Below are 17,625 nucleotides of genomic sequence, written 5' to 3' on the forward strand. Positions count from 1 at the left end.
GTCTTAATTTACGTTCAATCAAACGCGGCGCCACTGACTTCACTTGTGAGTTGAAAGCGCCCCCTGCTGGACATAAATTTATTTCCTTATTGCTCATAATATGAATGGGTTATGGGCTACAAAAAAACTCCTTCTGTTGGCTTGTGCCCCCATTACACTAATTTTATATTCTGCTCAGTGGGTTCCCCTCGGAGACAAAGGTATTATCTATATATAAATCTCAGATTATCGGAGTCCATGTCCAAAAACTGATCTGGCGTCAGTATAGGCCATCGGTAGCGTGGCCGAGCGGTCTAAGGCGCTGGATTAAGGCTCCAGTCTCTTCGGGGGCGTGGGTTCGAATCCCACCGCTGCCAGTAATCATTTATGTCACTGTTTTAAACACAAACTCTCGTTGTAGTTTGCTGCACCAAAGTACCAGTTAGCCATATAATCATTATGCATTATAAGACCATTATCCTCGACTGTTTCTGGTAATGACAAAGCACTTCGTGGGACAAACGACAGCTGTGATATTACTCGTAATAGGCTCACATTTTCTATAGTATTTCCCTGACATTAGCTCAGTTCAACTTTATTATGAATGCATGTGTAATGCCAATGTTTCCAAATGGGTGACAGGTGTCTTAAAACACTACAACTAGGATTTGACAGTATGACAGCATGTTAATGGCATTCTGATAAACATTCATCCGACAAATAAATATGCATAAGATTTCTCATACAGCCTGAGTGGAAAGTGCTGACTTGCAGTACAAAACACGTCGCTTGTACTACACTATCTCTTAAAAAAAAAAAAAAAAAAAAAAAAAAATCCGTGTACAGTCATTATTGGCAACGTAAAGCCGAGGTATGCTCGACTTTTTAAACTTGGTCCACAAGGGGGTAGTATATAGAGGAATAATATGTGCTCTAAACACACTTATCTTAATATTATCTGACCACATGTAGAATTTTATTGCCAACATGTGTGCTTGAGCATTTAATATACGGCATGCATTCAGCTGCTGTTGAAACTCAACACATCTAGGGGGAAAGACAGTCAGACCGTCGGCGTACATAAGGTGGTTTATTATTGTGTTCCCAGTCATGCAGCCAGTTTTGCAGCCTCTTAGCTGGTCAGATAAATTATTCATGTAACCCCAGCCAAGAAGCCATAACAGACTTACGCCTTAAACCTAACATAATCCTAACCCAAATCTTTACCAGTAGGCTAAGAAACACAAGAATGACAACCAACCATGGACTATATATTATATATTATATATTTAGATATAAAATTCATACACTTTATGACGACAAAACACTAGAGGTCGCCAAACGATCAACTACAGATCAACAAAGAGTAACAAACTCCAAACGTTCTCCTTTATCCGTCCTCGCTGAGACAGTAGGATACTGTTATTTTTGTTTTTCATGCTCATATTTGGTGGATATTTTTCCCAGTGAGCCATTCCATGTTGTTACACATTTACTTTCAAACGTATTATAATATATATTCTCATTATAATTGCGTATTTTAGGTGATTAATATGCTAGAGTGAACGATCTGCTCCGTCTACCGGACAACAGGAAGTGAACTATCTTGACTATCGTTTCTCCTCTTTGTCTGACGGCGACCAACGGCTCCTTGTTTCCTTCCGGGTCAAACCCTGCTTCGAAGTTTAGAAACCATAATAGCAGGCTGGTGGATTCAGGTCTGGTTTTTAACTGATGAATTGTTAGCATTGCCCTTTTAATGAATTAAAACTAGACTTAACTGTCGTTTGTCATGGCTGGTTTACCGCCGGGAGACCCTCAGCTGGTCTCTATGATCGTCAATCATTTGAAAACACAGGGGCTTTTCGACCAGTTCAGGAGGGACTGCCTGGCAGACGTTGATACAAAGGTAACGGCTGCCTGTTTCACACACTGTTTAAGCTAACTGTTCACCCTCATACGTTTATGTTTGTTGTGTTAGCTAGTGGAGTTTACTGTGTGTGGATAAGTGACGAAATAAAATCAAAACCCGAGATAATTTAACTGGAAGCAGGTGTCTCCATTGTTGGTGCAGTTTTGGCATTTCAAAACCTTGTGTCTACCAATGCTAAACGATATATAGGATCATACATAGGAATATTGTTCATTAGTTTACCATGGCTTGAAAAAAAAATTCCATTTACCAGATTGTTTAGGCCATTTGCTCCGTAATTATAGCAGTTGCTTGTGCATCTGATTGTGTTCATTATAGTGTTTAATCTCCATTACAGCCAGCATACCTGAACCTGAAACAAAGAGTGGATAACTTTGTTTCGAATCATCTCTCCAACCACACATGGAGTCCTCATCTGAACAAGAACCAGCTGAGGAACAACATCAGACAGCTGGTGCTACAGTAAGTGAGACCTGCACGCTGACCATAGCACGTTGACCAAGGCTCCCTCCCCCGCTGGCATGAGTTTTGCATTTCTAATTCTGCCTTGAATGTGCTTTGTCATGTTTGTGGTGCACCAATAACCCAAACGTAAACAGAGACTGTTCTCCCTAGATCTGGAATGCTGGAGCAGGGAGTTGACAGGATCGTGGCCCAGGTGGTAGATCCCAAAATCAACCACATCTTCAGGCCACAGGTGGAGCGGGTGGTCCGCGAATTTCTGTCCCCCGGCAGCTGTGTGGAGGAACCTCCTGCCCCGCTGGCCTCAACAGAGATGAAACTAGACAGCGCCGTTCTTGAGCAAGGTGCACAGCATTTGATACCCGTCATATATTATCTATTTATTCATTTCCATTATTTGTTTATGGTGATAATTTCCCTAATTAGGAGCTTCATGCAAACAATGATTAAATTCTGTGTTTTCTTCTACAATGTTATATGTTTCCAGCCTCGTCATCTGTCCCAGCTACCACTGCAGCCAGTGATGCCATGTCCATCTTGGACACTATAACCTCTCTAAACCAGGAGGCAAGCTCCAGGGCCAGCTCCAGTGGAGAGAAAGCACGCAAGGGCCAAGCTTCAGAGGAGCCCATGCAGGTGGTGGAGGAGGGGGGTGAGCAGGATATGAGTCTGGTCGAGGAAGGAGATGATGGGAAGACACTGGAAGAGGCAGAGGAGGCGAAGCTTGCATCAGATATCCAAGTCTTCGAGGTCAAGACAGAGGACAGTCGGGAACCAATGGACTCAGGAAAAGAGGGAATCACAGAGGAAATAAAGACTGAAGAGGACGAAATAGGAATTCAGGAGCAGACAGAAGAGGGGAAAGACAAAGCTGGCAGCAAAGCAACTGGAAAACCCACAGAGGAGAAGGTGGATGATGATGCACTGAAATCCCCAAGTCAAATCAAACAGAAAACAAGAGAGAGGCTAAAGGAAGGTGAGCTGCTCTACTCTCTGTATTGGATTTTAAACTCAGTGCAGTGTGACAGGCAGCACACTAAGCCTACATGCATGAATTATTCTTGATAAAGTCTGTGTCAGAAGATGGTACTTACATGCATCACAGATTAACAGAAAATTATAAATATAATACCATTAGGAACATGACAGTATACAGAGATACAGTATAATGTTGTACAAAAAAACTAACAACGTGCATTATGCAGATAAATACTGTACCTGTCACAGTTTATCTGATCTCTTATGAATATAGTTATAATGATCAGAATGCCAACTGAATACAACCATATACAAATTAGTGTCACAGTATTAAATGACATGTTGTCCTTTGATGTTTTATTCTTAAGTTGAAGCAAAAGACAAGTAACATTTATAATTTTGTGACAGTATCGAATTGTGAACCCAGTATCAAATAATTAACTGAGCATATTTTTACATCATGCAGACTACTAAACCTGAATATAGGGCCTACTTTATGCAGAAAATATTGGTTTATTCTCGCTAATATGTTCAGGTCTCCAAGGTCTGTCATAAATGTATTACAGTTATCTTGGTTGTTACAAACTCAGAATAAGAATACATTTAACAGAGGTAAGTGTTAGTTTGGTGAAGACATTGCTGACTGGTAATATGTTTTTCCTGTTATTTTAAAGAATCCTTTTAACATAAGCACTATATAATTAGTTGAAAATGATGTGTCTTTGCCCAACAGAATATTCACTGGAGGACTCTGACTTGGAAGGTCTGAGTGACATTACCGTGAGCTCCGTCCACACCAGCGATCTGTCATCATTTGAGGAGGAAAGTGATGATGAGCAGCCGCCAACTGATTCCTCTGATGAGGGGGAGATTTTATCTGATGGTCTGTCCTTACTTTCATGTCATTTTTTTTCTCTGCCATAACCGTGTAATACTGAATTATGAACAGTATTTCACAAAATGTTTATAAGGTGTTACTACTACAGATTCCAAAACACGGGACGAGATGTTAACATCCTTTGTGCAAGACATGCAAAGTTCATTGGTAAACAGTAAACATCAACTAGGATTGTGGGATGCATCTTCAGTAGTATTCCTTCAGATCATGGGGTGTTTCAGCGTTTAAAACTATACACCCTCACCAAAGGCGGACAGCTCCAGGGTGATCAAACCTGAGCTTGCATCCCATGCCCAATTAGCAGGGAAAATTGCCTTTTAGGCTTGACCTTTTGGAGCCCAGCAGGGATCCTTCCTTTTCAGCCAGAGCCATTGGCTCAGCTTTGATGTTTGGGCGCTGGCTCTGGCCCCTGAATCCCAGGTCCCTCAAGAGTTTGGTGGTAGATGTTGCCACGCTTTACAGAACTTGTTTGAAAATGTGTTTCTTTTCTCTGTGCCATTGTACAAACTGAAGGTGAGAAAGCAGAAAAAAAGCAAGCCGGTGCAGACACAGGAGAAGACGACAAGGAGCACAAGCCTCGCCGAAAGGCCTACGTCCACAAGCCTTTCCTGTACTCCCGTTACTATAGCGACTCGGATGACGAGATCACTGTAGAGGAGCGTCGGAGATCTGCAGTGAGTTAATATTTACTGGGCAACACATACAGAATTCCCTCTGTGTTTACTGGGTGTTGGGTTTTGCTGTTTTTGTTAAATTTTATAAGTGCTGTAAGTTTTCTCTATGCCATATCACAAAATGATCATGCTACCTGCATAGGCCTGTGGCTTAATTCGGAGCATTTCATAAGCAGACTGACATATAAAGGCAGATTAAACACACAGAAAAGAGTTTTCGTTTCTTGTTGCAGCTAGGAGGAGCTTTGCAGATAAGCACAGATGTTGGTTTCACATTGCACTGGTTATGGTACTTTCAAAACATATTAAGAGCTCATCTCTTTCTTAAAGAGACACATTTTTATACTTTTGTATTTTATGTCTGATTAGGATCCGGGGTGTTCTCTCTCTCCCCCCCTCTCTCTCACACCTCTCCTCTCTTAGGCCAAGGACAAAGAGGAGAGATTACTCAAGAGACAGCAGAACAGGGAACGCATGGAAGAGAAACGCAAGCAGAAAGCAGCACAAGCTGAAGAACAAGGTGCTTATGTTATCTGTGTGTGTTAACCTCCTTTTCTCTGATCGTTATTGTTTTATTCTCATCTCTTCCTCCCGTCTAGCATAATGAAAAGAGTAAAAGTGCCATGAAAGCAGTCTTGTGCAAAGTAAATTTTAGAAATTTTAAATTTTATTTTTGGCAGTTATTCACTTTGCACAATTCCTTACACAGATCAAAGAAAACAACAGAGGGGAGACTCACCCGGCTTGGAGGGACCCAGGGCCAAGGAGGCTCGCAAAGAAAGGAAAGTTCTGGAGAAAAAAATGGCTCTCAACAGGAAGAGGAAACTAGACTCAAGGTGAGTCAGCAGAAGCTTAGACTTGGCAGCTGCTGAACACACGCTAATGAATTTAAATTTGGTCATATGTATATTGAATTACATGTAAAATGTTCACCCTTCAGGAAAGAAGGTGATGTTTCAAGCAAGAGGAAAGACATGGAAGTTGAAGGCTCTAAGAAGGCAGTAAGTAAAAATCTTTATGATTGAATAAAATATATTTGACCACAGGTAACAATTTTGGCACTGGACTGATAAAGAGTTCTCACAAGTAGGTGTGTGTTTGTCTTATTATTAGGAACTAAAATCTGCAGCCCCAAAGACCCCACAACAGAAGTTGATCAGGAAAGTGTCAGACTCTGCATCATCTGATGAGAGACACAGAAGGAGGAGTGGCAGTGTGTCAGAGGATTCCAGTGACCCCAAAAAGCTGTGTGACAAAAACCGGACTCATTCCTTTATCTTGGAGTTAGAACAAGGCTCCCAAGAGGCACTCAAGCAACGCTCATTTGGAAAATTTGATCGTCCGTCACGCAAGGAGTTTCATTCTAAAGAACGCAAAGAGAAAGACCGCAGTCTGTCAGATGAACGTGCTAAACTCAAACAAAAACAGGAGAAAAAAACTGAATCTCAAGCAGATGAGTCTCAGCTGAAGGAAGGTGCTGCTATTAAAATGTCCTCTGAGGAAAAAGGTGAGAAGAAGGCCAAGGTAAAAAGTGACAAGAAAATTTCAGGAACCACTAAGGAAGGAAAGGCATCTATGTCAGAAGGTGTGGCTGATGAGGGGGGTCCAAAAGATAGTGTTTCCAAAAAGGGCAAGGTGCTGCCTGTGGATGCTGCCAAATCAGAGAAGGATAGGGAGAAAGAAAAGGACAAAATGAGAGAAAAGGAAAAAGACAAAGTCAAAGAAAAGGACAAGACCAAAGGAGAGAAGAATTTAGCTAAAAGCGACTCGAAGCAGCTGCTCCGCCCAGATTCTACTGGCTCTTCTGAGGACAGGTCTGACATGGAGCCTGGGACAGACAGCGGCAAGAAGAAGGATAAACACCCTAAGGAAGTCCTGAAAAGGTCAAAGAGTCACACAGAGGACCGACAAGGAGACAAGCCCAAATCTAAAACAGAAAATAAAGACAGTGAGAGGGAGAAGACCAAAGCTGATCAAGACAGCCAGAAACCAAACAAGCCCAGCACTGAAACCGACAAAGATCCAAGAAAGGCTAAACTGACAGAAAAAGGAAAAGTCATGGAAAAATCAAAATCAAAATCCAAAGAAGAAACAAAGAGTCCATCGTCATCAAAGACAGAAAAGAAAGCTCAGAGTTTAGAAGTCAAAAGCAAAGCACCTGTCAGCAAACATGAGACAGCAAAGGAGAAGAAAAAAGAGGGAAACACAAAGGAACACCGGAAGGCCTCAGAAGAAACTCCCCATGAGAAATCTGAGTCTAAGAGTATAAAGAAAAAGTTGGAAAAGAAGGACAGAGTCCCAGAAAGGAAGGATGACAGCCAGGAAGAGAAGAAAGCATACAGAGAAGACAAATATGACAAGTCTGAAAAGTCCTCGGTTTCTTCACAGAGTCTTGAGGCAGAAGAGATGCATAAGAAGCAAACTCTCCTCCAAGACACAAGCACAGACTCTGACCTCATCGCTACCACCGTTACCACCTCTTTCTCAGATGATACCTATGATGCACTGAGCGACATCACCCCCGAGCCAGATGAAGGTGAAACTGAGATGCGACTCAGCGAGCTGGAACCACGTCCTTTACCAACTGAGGCCGACGCTCTGTTGACTCTGATGGACATGTGCACATCAGCGGATGCAAGGCTTCCTCAGGATAGCAGTCAAGAAGCTGCTGCCCCTGAGATGACCCTTCAGGATGCTGACATGAAGATGAAAGAGGCAGCTCTGACTCTGCTTTCCATGGATCCTGACAGTACAGTATCCACCAGTTTCATTACACCAGATACCAGGGAAGGTCCAGAGGTGAAATCACCCAGGCCGCAACCAGTGGAAATGAGTGTAGCTGAAGAGGGAGAGCAACAGCTTTCCATAAATATACCAACTGAAACTGAAACTGAAACTGAAACTGAGCTTACAACTGCTGACTTGCCAACAGTTAAATCTGAAGAGGGTGCTGAGCTTGTTGAGAAAAAATCAAACTGTCCAGGTAAATGAAGCATTTTGATGGAGAAACAAAAGTTTAATCTTCAGTGGAATGCTTAATTATGAATGTTTTCATAAATTTAAAGCAAAACCTGTCTCTCTTCACAGAAGTGTCAGACATTTCAGAGAAAGAAACAGATGTTTCAAACGTACAAACATCAGTCTCACTCGCTCCACAGGTAACAATGAATGTCCCATTTACTGGATAAAGTTTTGTAAGATGAAAATGCCTTCATCTTGTTTAAAGACAAATTCTTCCCCTGGTCTGTCACCCCAGTGTATATAAATGTATATTTTATAATATGTGAAGATTAGTATTTATTTGAGAATACATGTTTTAAAGATGTTGCTCCATTGTGCCAAATTATTGTTCTGACTCCTGTGTAGGATGATGACGCTGCATCAAATGAATGTCAGGCTCCTTCAAATGTAGAAGAAGAGACCAAAGGTGAAGAGATTGCCCCAGAAACACAACCTGCTAACACATCAGTGCCACCAGTTGATGAAAAAGGTAAGTAAAACTTTTTGTCTCTTAGCTCAAGACTTAAGACTGAAACTGAGATTCAAAGCTTGTGTCTTATTTTATGGTCTTTATGACTGTTTTCTCTTGTGGGTTCCAGTGCCGAGTTAGTTAGCCAACTTCAATAAACGATACACACATTCTCATTGTTAACATTTTTTTTCTTTGTATGTATTTAATGTTTCTCATTTAAATAAGTTATTTTACATCCTGCGATATCTCAGATGCTGTTGTGTCTGAAACAGAGAAATTCAAAGGAAACACTGAAGAAAGCATGGTGGCTATTGTTGCTGATGCACCTAGCACTGAACAAGTTTCAGAGATTTCAAGTAAAGAAGGTGAGAATTTTTTAAAAAAGTAATTTGAGGGAATCAGTAGACGTTCCTTTATGACAGTCAACTTATTGTTTTATCATTAATTCAGATGAAACGCAGTCAGATGTTGGAGACACAGCAACGAGCAGCAAGGTGAGTTGCCATTCATATTGTACAAATGAATCAAACTTTGCTGAATTTATTATTACATTCTCATGTATTCTCTTTTATGCAAGGCTGAAATTCAAAGCGATCTGTTTTGAACAATAGGTGGTGGAAGTGGTGGAAGCTGAGGACAACCAGGACAAGATGGACATTGATACTAATAGTAAGTTTTAGCTTAGTCCATACTTAAAACGCTTAGAACTGTGCAAATTTTAAGCCATTTTAAGCTACACTCTCTCTTTGGAAAACAGTAGTCTTGTACAGAGTGGTGATATTTAAATGAATTGATCAACATGTTTAAAATAGGCCTAAAATCAGTTAGGCCATTTTTAATCTAATGATTTTCACCATTAGGTGAGGTTCAGAGTGTGACACAGCAAGAAGAGAATGTGGCACAAGAAGAGACTGATTCACAAACTGTAAGTGCTCATTATTAGGCCTGGTGGTGTCACTAACAAATGATTTATTAATATGTAAATCACATGTTGCTGCTGCACCTCATATGTTTATTGGTTTGTTTATTTGACCAGTCTATCTGTCTCATTTTTATGTATGAATGCATCTTATACTTCTGTTAATCTGTTTATCACATAAATTATTTTCAGATGGAGTCTGGTGTTCCTGGCAAGTCTGAGGAGGCCAGAGGAACTGGAGACGTGTGTCAGTCCAAACTAGTCAAACAAATCAGTGAGTCTTTTTTGTGTGTATGTTTGTTTTTTAAAGCTTGCTATGTATTGTTGTTTTTTTTGTTTTGTTTTTTGTTTTTTTTATCATATTTGACATATGCAGAATTTCAATCCAAAATCAGCAAATGATTATTAGGGAATCTATGCCATACTGTACTTTAACTAATGTTTGTTATTGGTTAAAGAATTGAAACGTTCTAGCAAGAAATTTTTACAGCATGATCACAATAAAATTAGAACAGACTATTGGACTTTGGAAAGGATTTTGGATAACTTATTATTATTAGTAGTATTTTTTAAATAGAGCTCTTCAATTATTTCTCAATGTTTTGTACTGTCGTAATGTTTCAGGTAATGTCTCCAGTTCAGACAGCCAGGAGGATGAGAAGGGATCAGACCTGTCAGAAAAGGTAACTTTTAACAGATTAATGTAACTGTGATGAAATCAGCTTTGACAAACTGGGTGAACTGCTGTGTCCTGTGTATGCCCTTAATTTTTTTAATGTGTAGTGATTTTCTTGATTTTATGCCTTTATCCCTGTTGTTAGTGTTTAGACTGTAAACACTAACATAACAGTTTTCCACCATGGTTGAACAATGACATGTTGTGTCATTTTACCGCCTGAATTGATATCACTTCTAATTTACAGGAGGAGAGAAAAGGGGGAAGAGTAACACGCAAACGAAGGCTGTCCAGTCAGAAAGCTGTGGCAACCAAAGACTCTGGTATGTAGCTAACAGTTTCATTTGTCCACAATGACTCAAGAGTTTTGGTCAGAAAATTGCAACACAAATGATATAATCAGCTGTGCTCACAAAAATGTATTTTTAATATCAGATACCTTTTTTTAAATTAATGTACCGTGTTGGAATGAACAGAATCTAATGAACAGATCCACTGCAGTAGCTTGAGGTCAGTTTTCTTGCTCCAGGCACCTCAGTGGTGGTTTTTGACAAAGAGGACAGTATTTTTTATTCATTTTCCCCTCATATTTTCCAAATGCTACAGTTACTTGAACACTGCAGTCACGAGCCTTATTCTCTAACCTTTAGATTACAGATTCTCCCAAACAAATATAGTTTTACATCCACATTCACTAGTATGGTATCTACATTCTTCAACTCTTAAGTCTGACAGGAGGGGACAATATCTGTCACATAAAATGATTATTTATATGGAAAGCCTAATTCATTTTTTTTAAATGGCTCAGGTGAGGAGAAGGATGAAAAGGACAGCCAAGAGCAACCATCTGCTGAGGTGAATTAAGTGGTTTTTGTTTGTTTGTTTGTTTGTTTTTTGCATTGCTTGTCGCATTTTTTTTCCCCCATCATCTATATATGATTTCAAAAGTACATTGTCAGTGAGAAAAACAATCCTCTGAAAAATGTATCTTTTGCAGTTGCATCACCAAAACCAACATTACTATATATTTCATGTCCACACTTTTTGCTTCTTCAGGAAACTGATCAGCCGAAGGTCCCGGAGGCCAAAATACCCCGCAGAGGACGATCATCCAAAACCACTGTGGAGGTGGAGGAGGACCATTCGAAGGAGCCTGAGAAGTCAGAGGAGTCTCCGAGCCACAGGGCAAGATGCTCAGGAGCCCAGCTCAAAGAGGCCACTGCTGGTAAGATGGATGACTTGGATGCCTTGTCATGTTTTACTCTTGTGGTAATCAGTCAGCTATAGTATTCATCCCAAATGACAGTAATATTATTATAATGTCAAACAGTTACAATAACCAGTTCTTCAACAAATAACAATTTCAGGGTATCTGCATGTTTCAGAAAGCCAAACTTGAGATTTTTTTAAAGACCTTTCTAATGTTACTTGGAACTGAATTCATGACTTTAAAAAAAGCCTATTTCTGTTTGAATACAGCTCATCAATTTTACCCTAAGTTCATCAGTCATAATGTTCTCCTGCTCTGCTGTGAATTCAGTTGTGTTACACATTATAGCTCACACTGTCTCCTTGTGTAAGAGCGCCAGTAAGACATAGCAAGCTGAGAAGTGTTGCTAAACCCCAAATAATCAAATATCACGGTAATGCAAGAGTGGAATAATGTACTACTAGATTCTGCTGTATGTTTACCAACTTGTAGCTTATATTGTCATTAATATTGCTCTTGTGTTATGTCAGCCTCAGGTAATCAAAAGAAAGATGAGATTAAGGATGAAGAGAAAGCTGAGAAATCCTCTACAGAGAAACCTGTGGAGAGAGAGGAGGTATGTTAAGAGAAGTGAACCATTTACATGTTACATGCTTTACATCATCAGGTTTATTACCACAACAACAATGCACATTAGTGTACATTTGTATTGTTACCTAGCAGTCAGATTTTGAACTTGAATATTGTCTCGTAATTTTCCAAACTATCAATCTGTAGGGAACCGAAGAGGACAGTGGACTTGAGAAAAGCAGTCAGCAAGAAAGCCAGACGAAGCCACCGTCCCCCCGGCCAGAAGCCAGTGAAGGCACAAGAGGCTCTGACTCCACTGAGACCACTGATATATGTCAGTCACTTTTTAATTAAATTCATATACATGGGAAGGTGGAGCTAAGTGTCTGGAGGAGCCCTGAACCCTGACTCCAGATCCAAATCACATGGTGTTGCATCATAAGTGAACTGAATTTCAAGAAGTCAATTCAGGTTATTGATGTAGCCATCCATCACAACATGACTTGAGGGATGTTGTAAGAATTAGAATACCAAAAAATGGAAGACATCTCGAGTGAGAATAGGTGCTGGGACAAAATAATGAAATAGAGATGTATAACACTGACAGTTAAAATGAAATTACAAAGCAACTAACCGAGAGAGAGAAACATGAGACATAAAGAAAATAGCTTGATATCTTAGTCGATGTCATGTCCACTGATTGAATGAACAGTTAATTTGTTTTCGTGGCTTATTATTTAACTATCTTCTATGTATTTTGCCGTCTCTGCCTGTTAATACTCAAGTTAATATCATAAATTCATATCTCAATTCTGTCCAATTAAATCTCTGTTTCAGGTAAACCCCCAATGAAGAGGAAGCGGTCTGAGGAAATGGAGGAAGCCATGAAGGTTACATTCATTCTGTTTATGGACCAAAATATTGACTGCATCTTGGCTGACTCTCACCCCTTTCCAACCTATATTTCCTTGTTTCCATCTCCTTTATGAAAAATATCGATACAGGTGTGAGTGTCCAAGTCTCGATATGTTTAATCCCATGCATTCAAATGATTTTATTCTGCAGGAGACAGAGGCTGAGGAGGAGAAGGAGAGCGACACCAGCCAACAGGAACAAAATGAGAATCAGCCTATCACAGAAAGTGGTGGGGAAGCACACAACCACACACACTTAAAACACTTTGTTCAGATCAACCACATTAAAATGATCATTTAGATAAGGACATAGAGCCTGGCTAAATACCACTGCAGATAGAAAACTTAATTTTGTATATACATTCAAAGCTTCAGTCAAAACATTTTCTGAATCAGGATGAGAATGAATTTACTTTCATTTTTATCAGGTCTTTATCTTTTCTTTATCTTTTCCCAGCTTGTTCTCCCTCAGTGGGCCAGTCAGAAGGTCAAGAGGAGGTAAAGGACGAGTGCTCCAGTGAGAACAAACCAGACGATGTATGTTGGCAATAAAGTACACAAAATGCATTCCTTAATGTAAAAATACTGTGCATCCATTACTTTGAAATCTTTATTTTCTAGGTGAGAACTTGCAGCCTTACCTGCAGTGTTATAAATCTTTTGTGCTGTTTTATCTAATCTCGTCTTATTTTAAATGTAATCTTTTTTTTTTTGTTTGTTTGTTTGTTTTTTACCTTTTTAGGGTGAGGAGGAGCAAACCCAAGAGGACCAAGGCATGGCTGCTAAGAAACCCGCTCGGAGGGGACGGTCCTCAAAGGCAGCAGCAGCCACTGAGGACTCAGGTCGGTCCTGGTCATACTGTGCAGTTAGAAGCTCCATTTACTGCAACCAAAAAATTATCTTGTCAAAGTTGTTAGTTCATGCGAGATTAGTGTAGAGGTACAGCCTCCTATCAATTGTTGATGTTAGGTGAAAGGTGAAATTTATATTTTTGGTTTTGAATTGCTCTTTACCTTTTTCTAGTGAGAGCAGCATGCACCTCTGTAGTTGCATGTCTGGGATTCTTTCAAAAATAACGCAGTGCATCACTGCTTGACACTTGAGCCTGTGTGATGAAGTCACTGGAAATGTACCTTGCTAATATCTTTGAGATGTGATCTAAACTGTGTGTGTGAAATAATATAGCTTCAATGAGTGTTACCGAGAAATAAATTGATTGTCATTTGGATACCAAACCAGATCAAAACACATTTTACAAATAACAGGATGATCCACAGGGAAATGGAAGTTAAATAGAAAGGCATAAAAACAGTGAAGCAAGTTCAGTTTTCAGTTTGGCTCACACATACCACACCATGATGTTACGAAATCTTCCCTCTTTTATCAGTTTTTCTTTCTTTTTTTTTTTTTTTTTTTTTTTTGGTTCCATAGACAGATTTCTTTTTCTCTTTCCAACAGATAAAAAGGACAAAAAGGCAGAAGAGAAAGAAAGCGAACAGAATGATGAGGAAGGGGACGATGATGAGAAGGAGGAAGAGGAGACCAAGACCAGAACTACAACACGCTCAGCATCTCGCCTAGAGGCTGAAAAGTAATTTGTAGTAATAATAATAATAATAATAATAACTACAGAACGATTACTACTACAAATAATAACAATGATGATGGAAATTTAATGGTACAAGTGCTGGAGGAAAAAGCTGGAGCTAATCAAATGGCAGAATCAAGACAGTATCCACATACTCATATCTATGCAAATAATTTATTTGCTGCAAGCTTTTGTCAGAGAACTTCTTCAAGGTGTCAAGTGGCAACAAGTGCAATGATACAAGTGTTAAGAGCAGAAGACTGGCCCTGCTCCTACAGCTGTCCACTCAAATTGAGACTACATTGCCTCTTCATGGAAATTATGCTTGCATTAAAAAAGCACATAATGAAAACATAATAAAATCAATTAACTCCTCACAACATTAATGCATAATAAAACACATCACAGACTGCAGAGCCTACAGACAGACCACACAAAGAGTCAAGAGCTGCTAATAAGTGCAAAATACAAACTTCTACAGAAATGAGACACGACCTCATCCTTTGTGCAGATCAAGCACTCCCAGTGCAGTGGGGATAAATGAATCCCTGCTTCTTTTACTTCTCAGTGCGGGCACTCCGAAGCACCCAGAAGGCATCATCACTGTCATATCCCATTAAATTAAGAAGGCGGAGATGTAGAACTAAAGTAACAACTGTTGTTTCATATTTGTTTTTGTTGCTCCTAGAAACAAGCCAAGTAAACCATCCACCCGGGCAAGTCGACAGAACGGTAAAGAGGAGACCGCAGCTGGCACGCGGTGAGTTTCTCTCATTGAGGTGCAGCAGACCCAACAGGCTTCAAGGAGAGTCTTACCAAACCTCGACTTTTAGATCGTGAAAGAAAATGTTTTACCAAAGTTTTGCAAAATGTCTTTGAGATGTTGTGAGTTACTAGCTCTCAAGGTGCTATTTGATTACATTGCATGAACTGGTTAAAAGAAATTCATATACTGAACACCTGGAATTATGTTAAAAAAAAAAAAAAAAATTAAAAAAAAAAGCTTTTCAATCTATAAAATCTTTTTCAATTACATTGTTGTCTTGAAAGTTGGGATAAAATTGATGAACCACATTCAAACAGAAATAGACTTTTTTAGAGTCATAAATTCAAGTAATATAAAAAAGGTCTTAAGTTTGGCTTTGTGAAACCTGCAGATATCCTGATATTGTTATTTATATGTGTTTTATTGGAAAAACTGGTTATTGTAGCTGTTTGTTTTAATTAATAACTCTTGAATGTAGCTGAGGTACATTTTTGCTGTACCTAAATATGACACTCAAAAAAACCGACTGACACTTGCTCCTTGTTTCCCTCCTGTAGCGGGACGAGGGGCCAGGTAGCAGCGGGGAAGGGGGGTCGTAAACCAGAGGCCAGCCCCCCTGTGGTGCGCACCCGGGGCGGACAGAAATCAGAGGAGCCCCCTTCCAAGAGAGCCAAACGCTGAAAACTTGGACTGCAATGAACTGCTTTGCCCAGGCACAGACTTTTAATGCGCTCCCGCACCAAAATGGATACCTACTTACATTCAAGTGTAAACCTCAGAGTTTTGTCATGCAAGTCAGAGAGAGCCTCTCCCCTCGGCCTGCAGTTGGTTAGCATGCAGAGCTAGTCGGGCTTCATTGACCAGCAATATTGAAAAGCTCTGGATTATATTATACACTTTCCTCTGATGGTAGGGCCTAAACCTAAGGATTTATAGAGGAATCCCTCTGAATACCGTCTACTACATGACACCCATATGGTTTTGATCAGACTTCATCATTCCTTCGTTTATTCAGTAAAGCCTAGTGAACTACAGCATTTTGGGCCAATCAGAGGCCTAATGTGTAGCCGAGTTGTGTTTTGAGATAGAGAGGGTGAATTGAAATGAGCTACTATTGAAGATAACTATCAGCCTGGTGATCGCCTGTGTCTCAGTGCCAGTCGAGACCAATTCACCCTCACAGGCATAACTGTTACACATTCAAACATTTTGTATGTCTGATTTGTAAATCCACACTCTTGTACATAGAAAGCAGTGTCAAGCATATAGCTGTTGTTGTGGACTTACATTTTGAATATTCATTCTGTGAATGTAATGGAGGCGTTTTTCTCCACACTATTTTTATGTGTTTGGTTTTTAAACTAAACACTCATACAGTGAGGATTATTTTTTGGTTATGTTGCTCCCTGGTAGAAAAGCAGAGCAGTATTAGTCATCCACAGAAAAAAAAATCGTGTACATAAATATAAAATTTGCTGTTTGTCTCCATAAACAGATTTCTAAAAGCTCCTTGTGCAAAGTACTGTTGCGTACCACCTGAGTGCTGAGTCTTCACAATGATTTGTATTGTTTTATCCATTTGTACAGTTTTATCCATTTGTTTAATGGTGTTTATCTTGACCTGTCAACATAAAGATGTGCATTCATACATTCATTCATACACAAATGTAAATGAACTGAACATTGTTTTTATACTGTGTTCACCATATAAAATAGTTTGTGGTTCTTTATAATTGTGGTCAACGTGGTGATTTCTATTTTTTGTGACAAACAAGTGAAAACACTGTAAACTATTGCTTGATGTCTGTTTCTCTTCAAGTTTGCTCCTAGTGTTTTTTAGTTTTCTCATTTCTGAATAGTTGTGGTTAAGTGTAAACAGAGTTAGTTACAGACCATAAAAACAAAATCTTTTTCATGTTCAGCATGCACTTAAAACAAATATTAGTTTCACAGATTTTCACCATAAAACCAACAACGGCTGGAAGAACCTCATACCATGTTGACTCTGTTGCTGCGTTTGGGTAGCTGAAACTTTTGTTTATGGAAAGATGAAATAGTGCACAGAACTGAATACACAGATTTTTATTAATTTACCCCTATGTGTCTCAAATGTTATCTCCACTGTGTTTCCTGAATGGATGTGCTGTCTGTAATGTGTAAATAGCCAAGACATTTAACCAATCACCTCAGAGCGGAGAAGAGGAGAGGACATTCCTGCCGGCTAATGGAGGATAAAACTGACAAACTAAGAATGAAATATTCCACCATCATTAACACGTTAGGAGGCCTTAATCGCTGCACCTGAACTGAAGGGATCCAGCAGCATGGAGAAAGGTTACGGAAAGCCGGAGTTCTCTGAGGGAGGTGGTTGAAGTTTTCCGACCATTCCTGCGGAGTGCTAAATTTGATTCCTTAAGGTGTTCCTCTCAGGTATTTCCTGGTGCTGGAATCCAAGTGCTAAATGTTAGCCCAACACCTCTCATTTAAAGGTTTGGATCAGCTTTCATGTAGCCACCAGGCCTGGCAGGCAAACAGCGCTCCTTTCAGTCACTGATGCCATTGGAGGGACTCGAGCCGTCATTTTGG

The 17,625-nt window shown here is 39.8% G+C and overlaps 1 protein-coding gene and 1 non-coding gene across 4 annotated transcripts; both read left to right on the forward strand.

Annotated features, from left to right (window-relative positions):
• Nucleotides 1-274: 274 nt before the first annotated feature.
• Nucleotides 275-356, forward strand: trnal-aag (transfer RNA leucine (anticodon AAG)). The gene has a single exon. It is a non-coding gene; the product is annotated as a tRNA-Leu (tRNA).
• A 1,301-nt stretch (nt 357-1,657) lies between these two features.
• On the forward strand, nt 1,658-16,769 carry bod1l1 (biorientation of chromosomes in cell division 1-like 1). 3 transcript variants are annotated; one of them, XM_030061952.1, is made up of 30 exons: nt 1,658-1,888; nt 2,250-2,374; nt 2,528-2,718; nt 2,862-3,350; nt 4,086-4,235; nt 4,764-4,924; nt 5,348-5,444; nt 5,634-5,760; nt 5,865-5,925; nt 6,038-7,907; nt 8,012-8,082; nt 8,291-8,414; nt 8,648-8,761; nt 8,847-8,890; nt 9,008-9,065; nt 9,257-9,321; nt 9,508-9,589; nt 9,940-9,998; nt 10,239-10,314; nt 10,800-10,846; nt 11,048-11,216; nt 11,732-11,817; nt 11,979-12,105; nt 12,609-12,661; nt 12,837-12,915; nt 13,143-13,222; nt 13,428-13,527; nt 14,144-14,276; nt 14,962-15,033; nt 15,597-16,769. In XM_030061952.1, exons 1-30 carry the CDS (start codon nt 1,772-1,774, stop codon nt 15,718-15,720), a joined length of 5,151 nt encoding a protein of 1,716 aa, XP_029917812.1. In that variant the 5' UTR covers nt 1,658-1,771; the 3' UTR covers nt 15,721-16,769. The 3 variants fall into 3 exon arrangements, with proteins under 3 accessions (XP_029917812.1, XP_029917813.1, XP_029917814.1); XM_030061953.1 differs by having other exon boundaries at nt 9,011-9,065; XM_030061954.1 differs by having other exon boundaries at nt 8,669-8,761.
• The last annotated feature ends 856 nt before the right edge of the window (nt 16,770-17,625 follow it).

This window comes from Myripristis murdjan, chromosome 10 (assembly GCF_902150065.1).
Source record: "Myripristis murdjan chromosome 10, fMyrMur1.1, whole genome shotgun sequence".
Taxonomy (NCBI): domain Eukaryota; kingdom Metazoa; phylum Chordata; class Actinopteri; order Holocentriformes; family Holocentridae; genus Myripristis; species Myripristis murdjan.

What these genes read in the sequence shown, in the direction of transcription:
- bod1l1 (XM_030061952.1), top strand. Translation starts at nt 1,772, where the DNA reads ATGGCTGGTTTACCGCCGGGAGACCCTCAGCTGGTCTCTATGATCGTC. An exon ending in AGAGATTTCAAGTAAAGAAG is followed by an intron (nt 8,762 to 8,846) that starts GTGAGAATTTTT and finishes TCATTAATTCAG; the next exon opens with ATGAAACGCAGTCAGATGTT. An exon ending in TGTGGCAACCAAAGACTCTG is followed by an intron (nt 10,315 to 10,799) that starts GTATGTAGCTAA and finishes TAAATGGCTCAG; the next exon opens with GTGAGGAGAAGGATGAAAAG.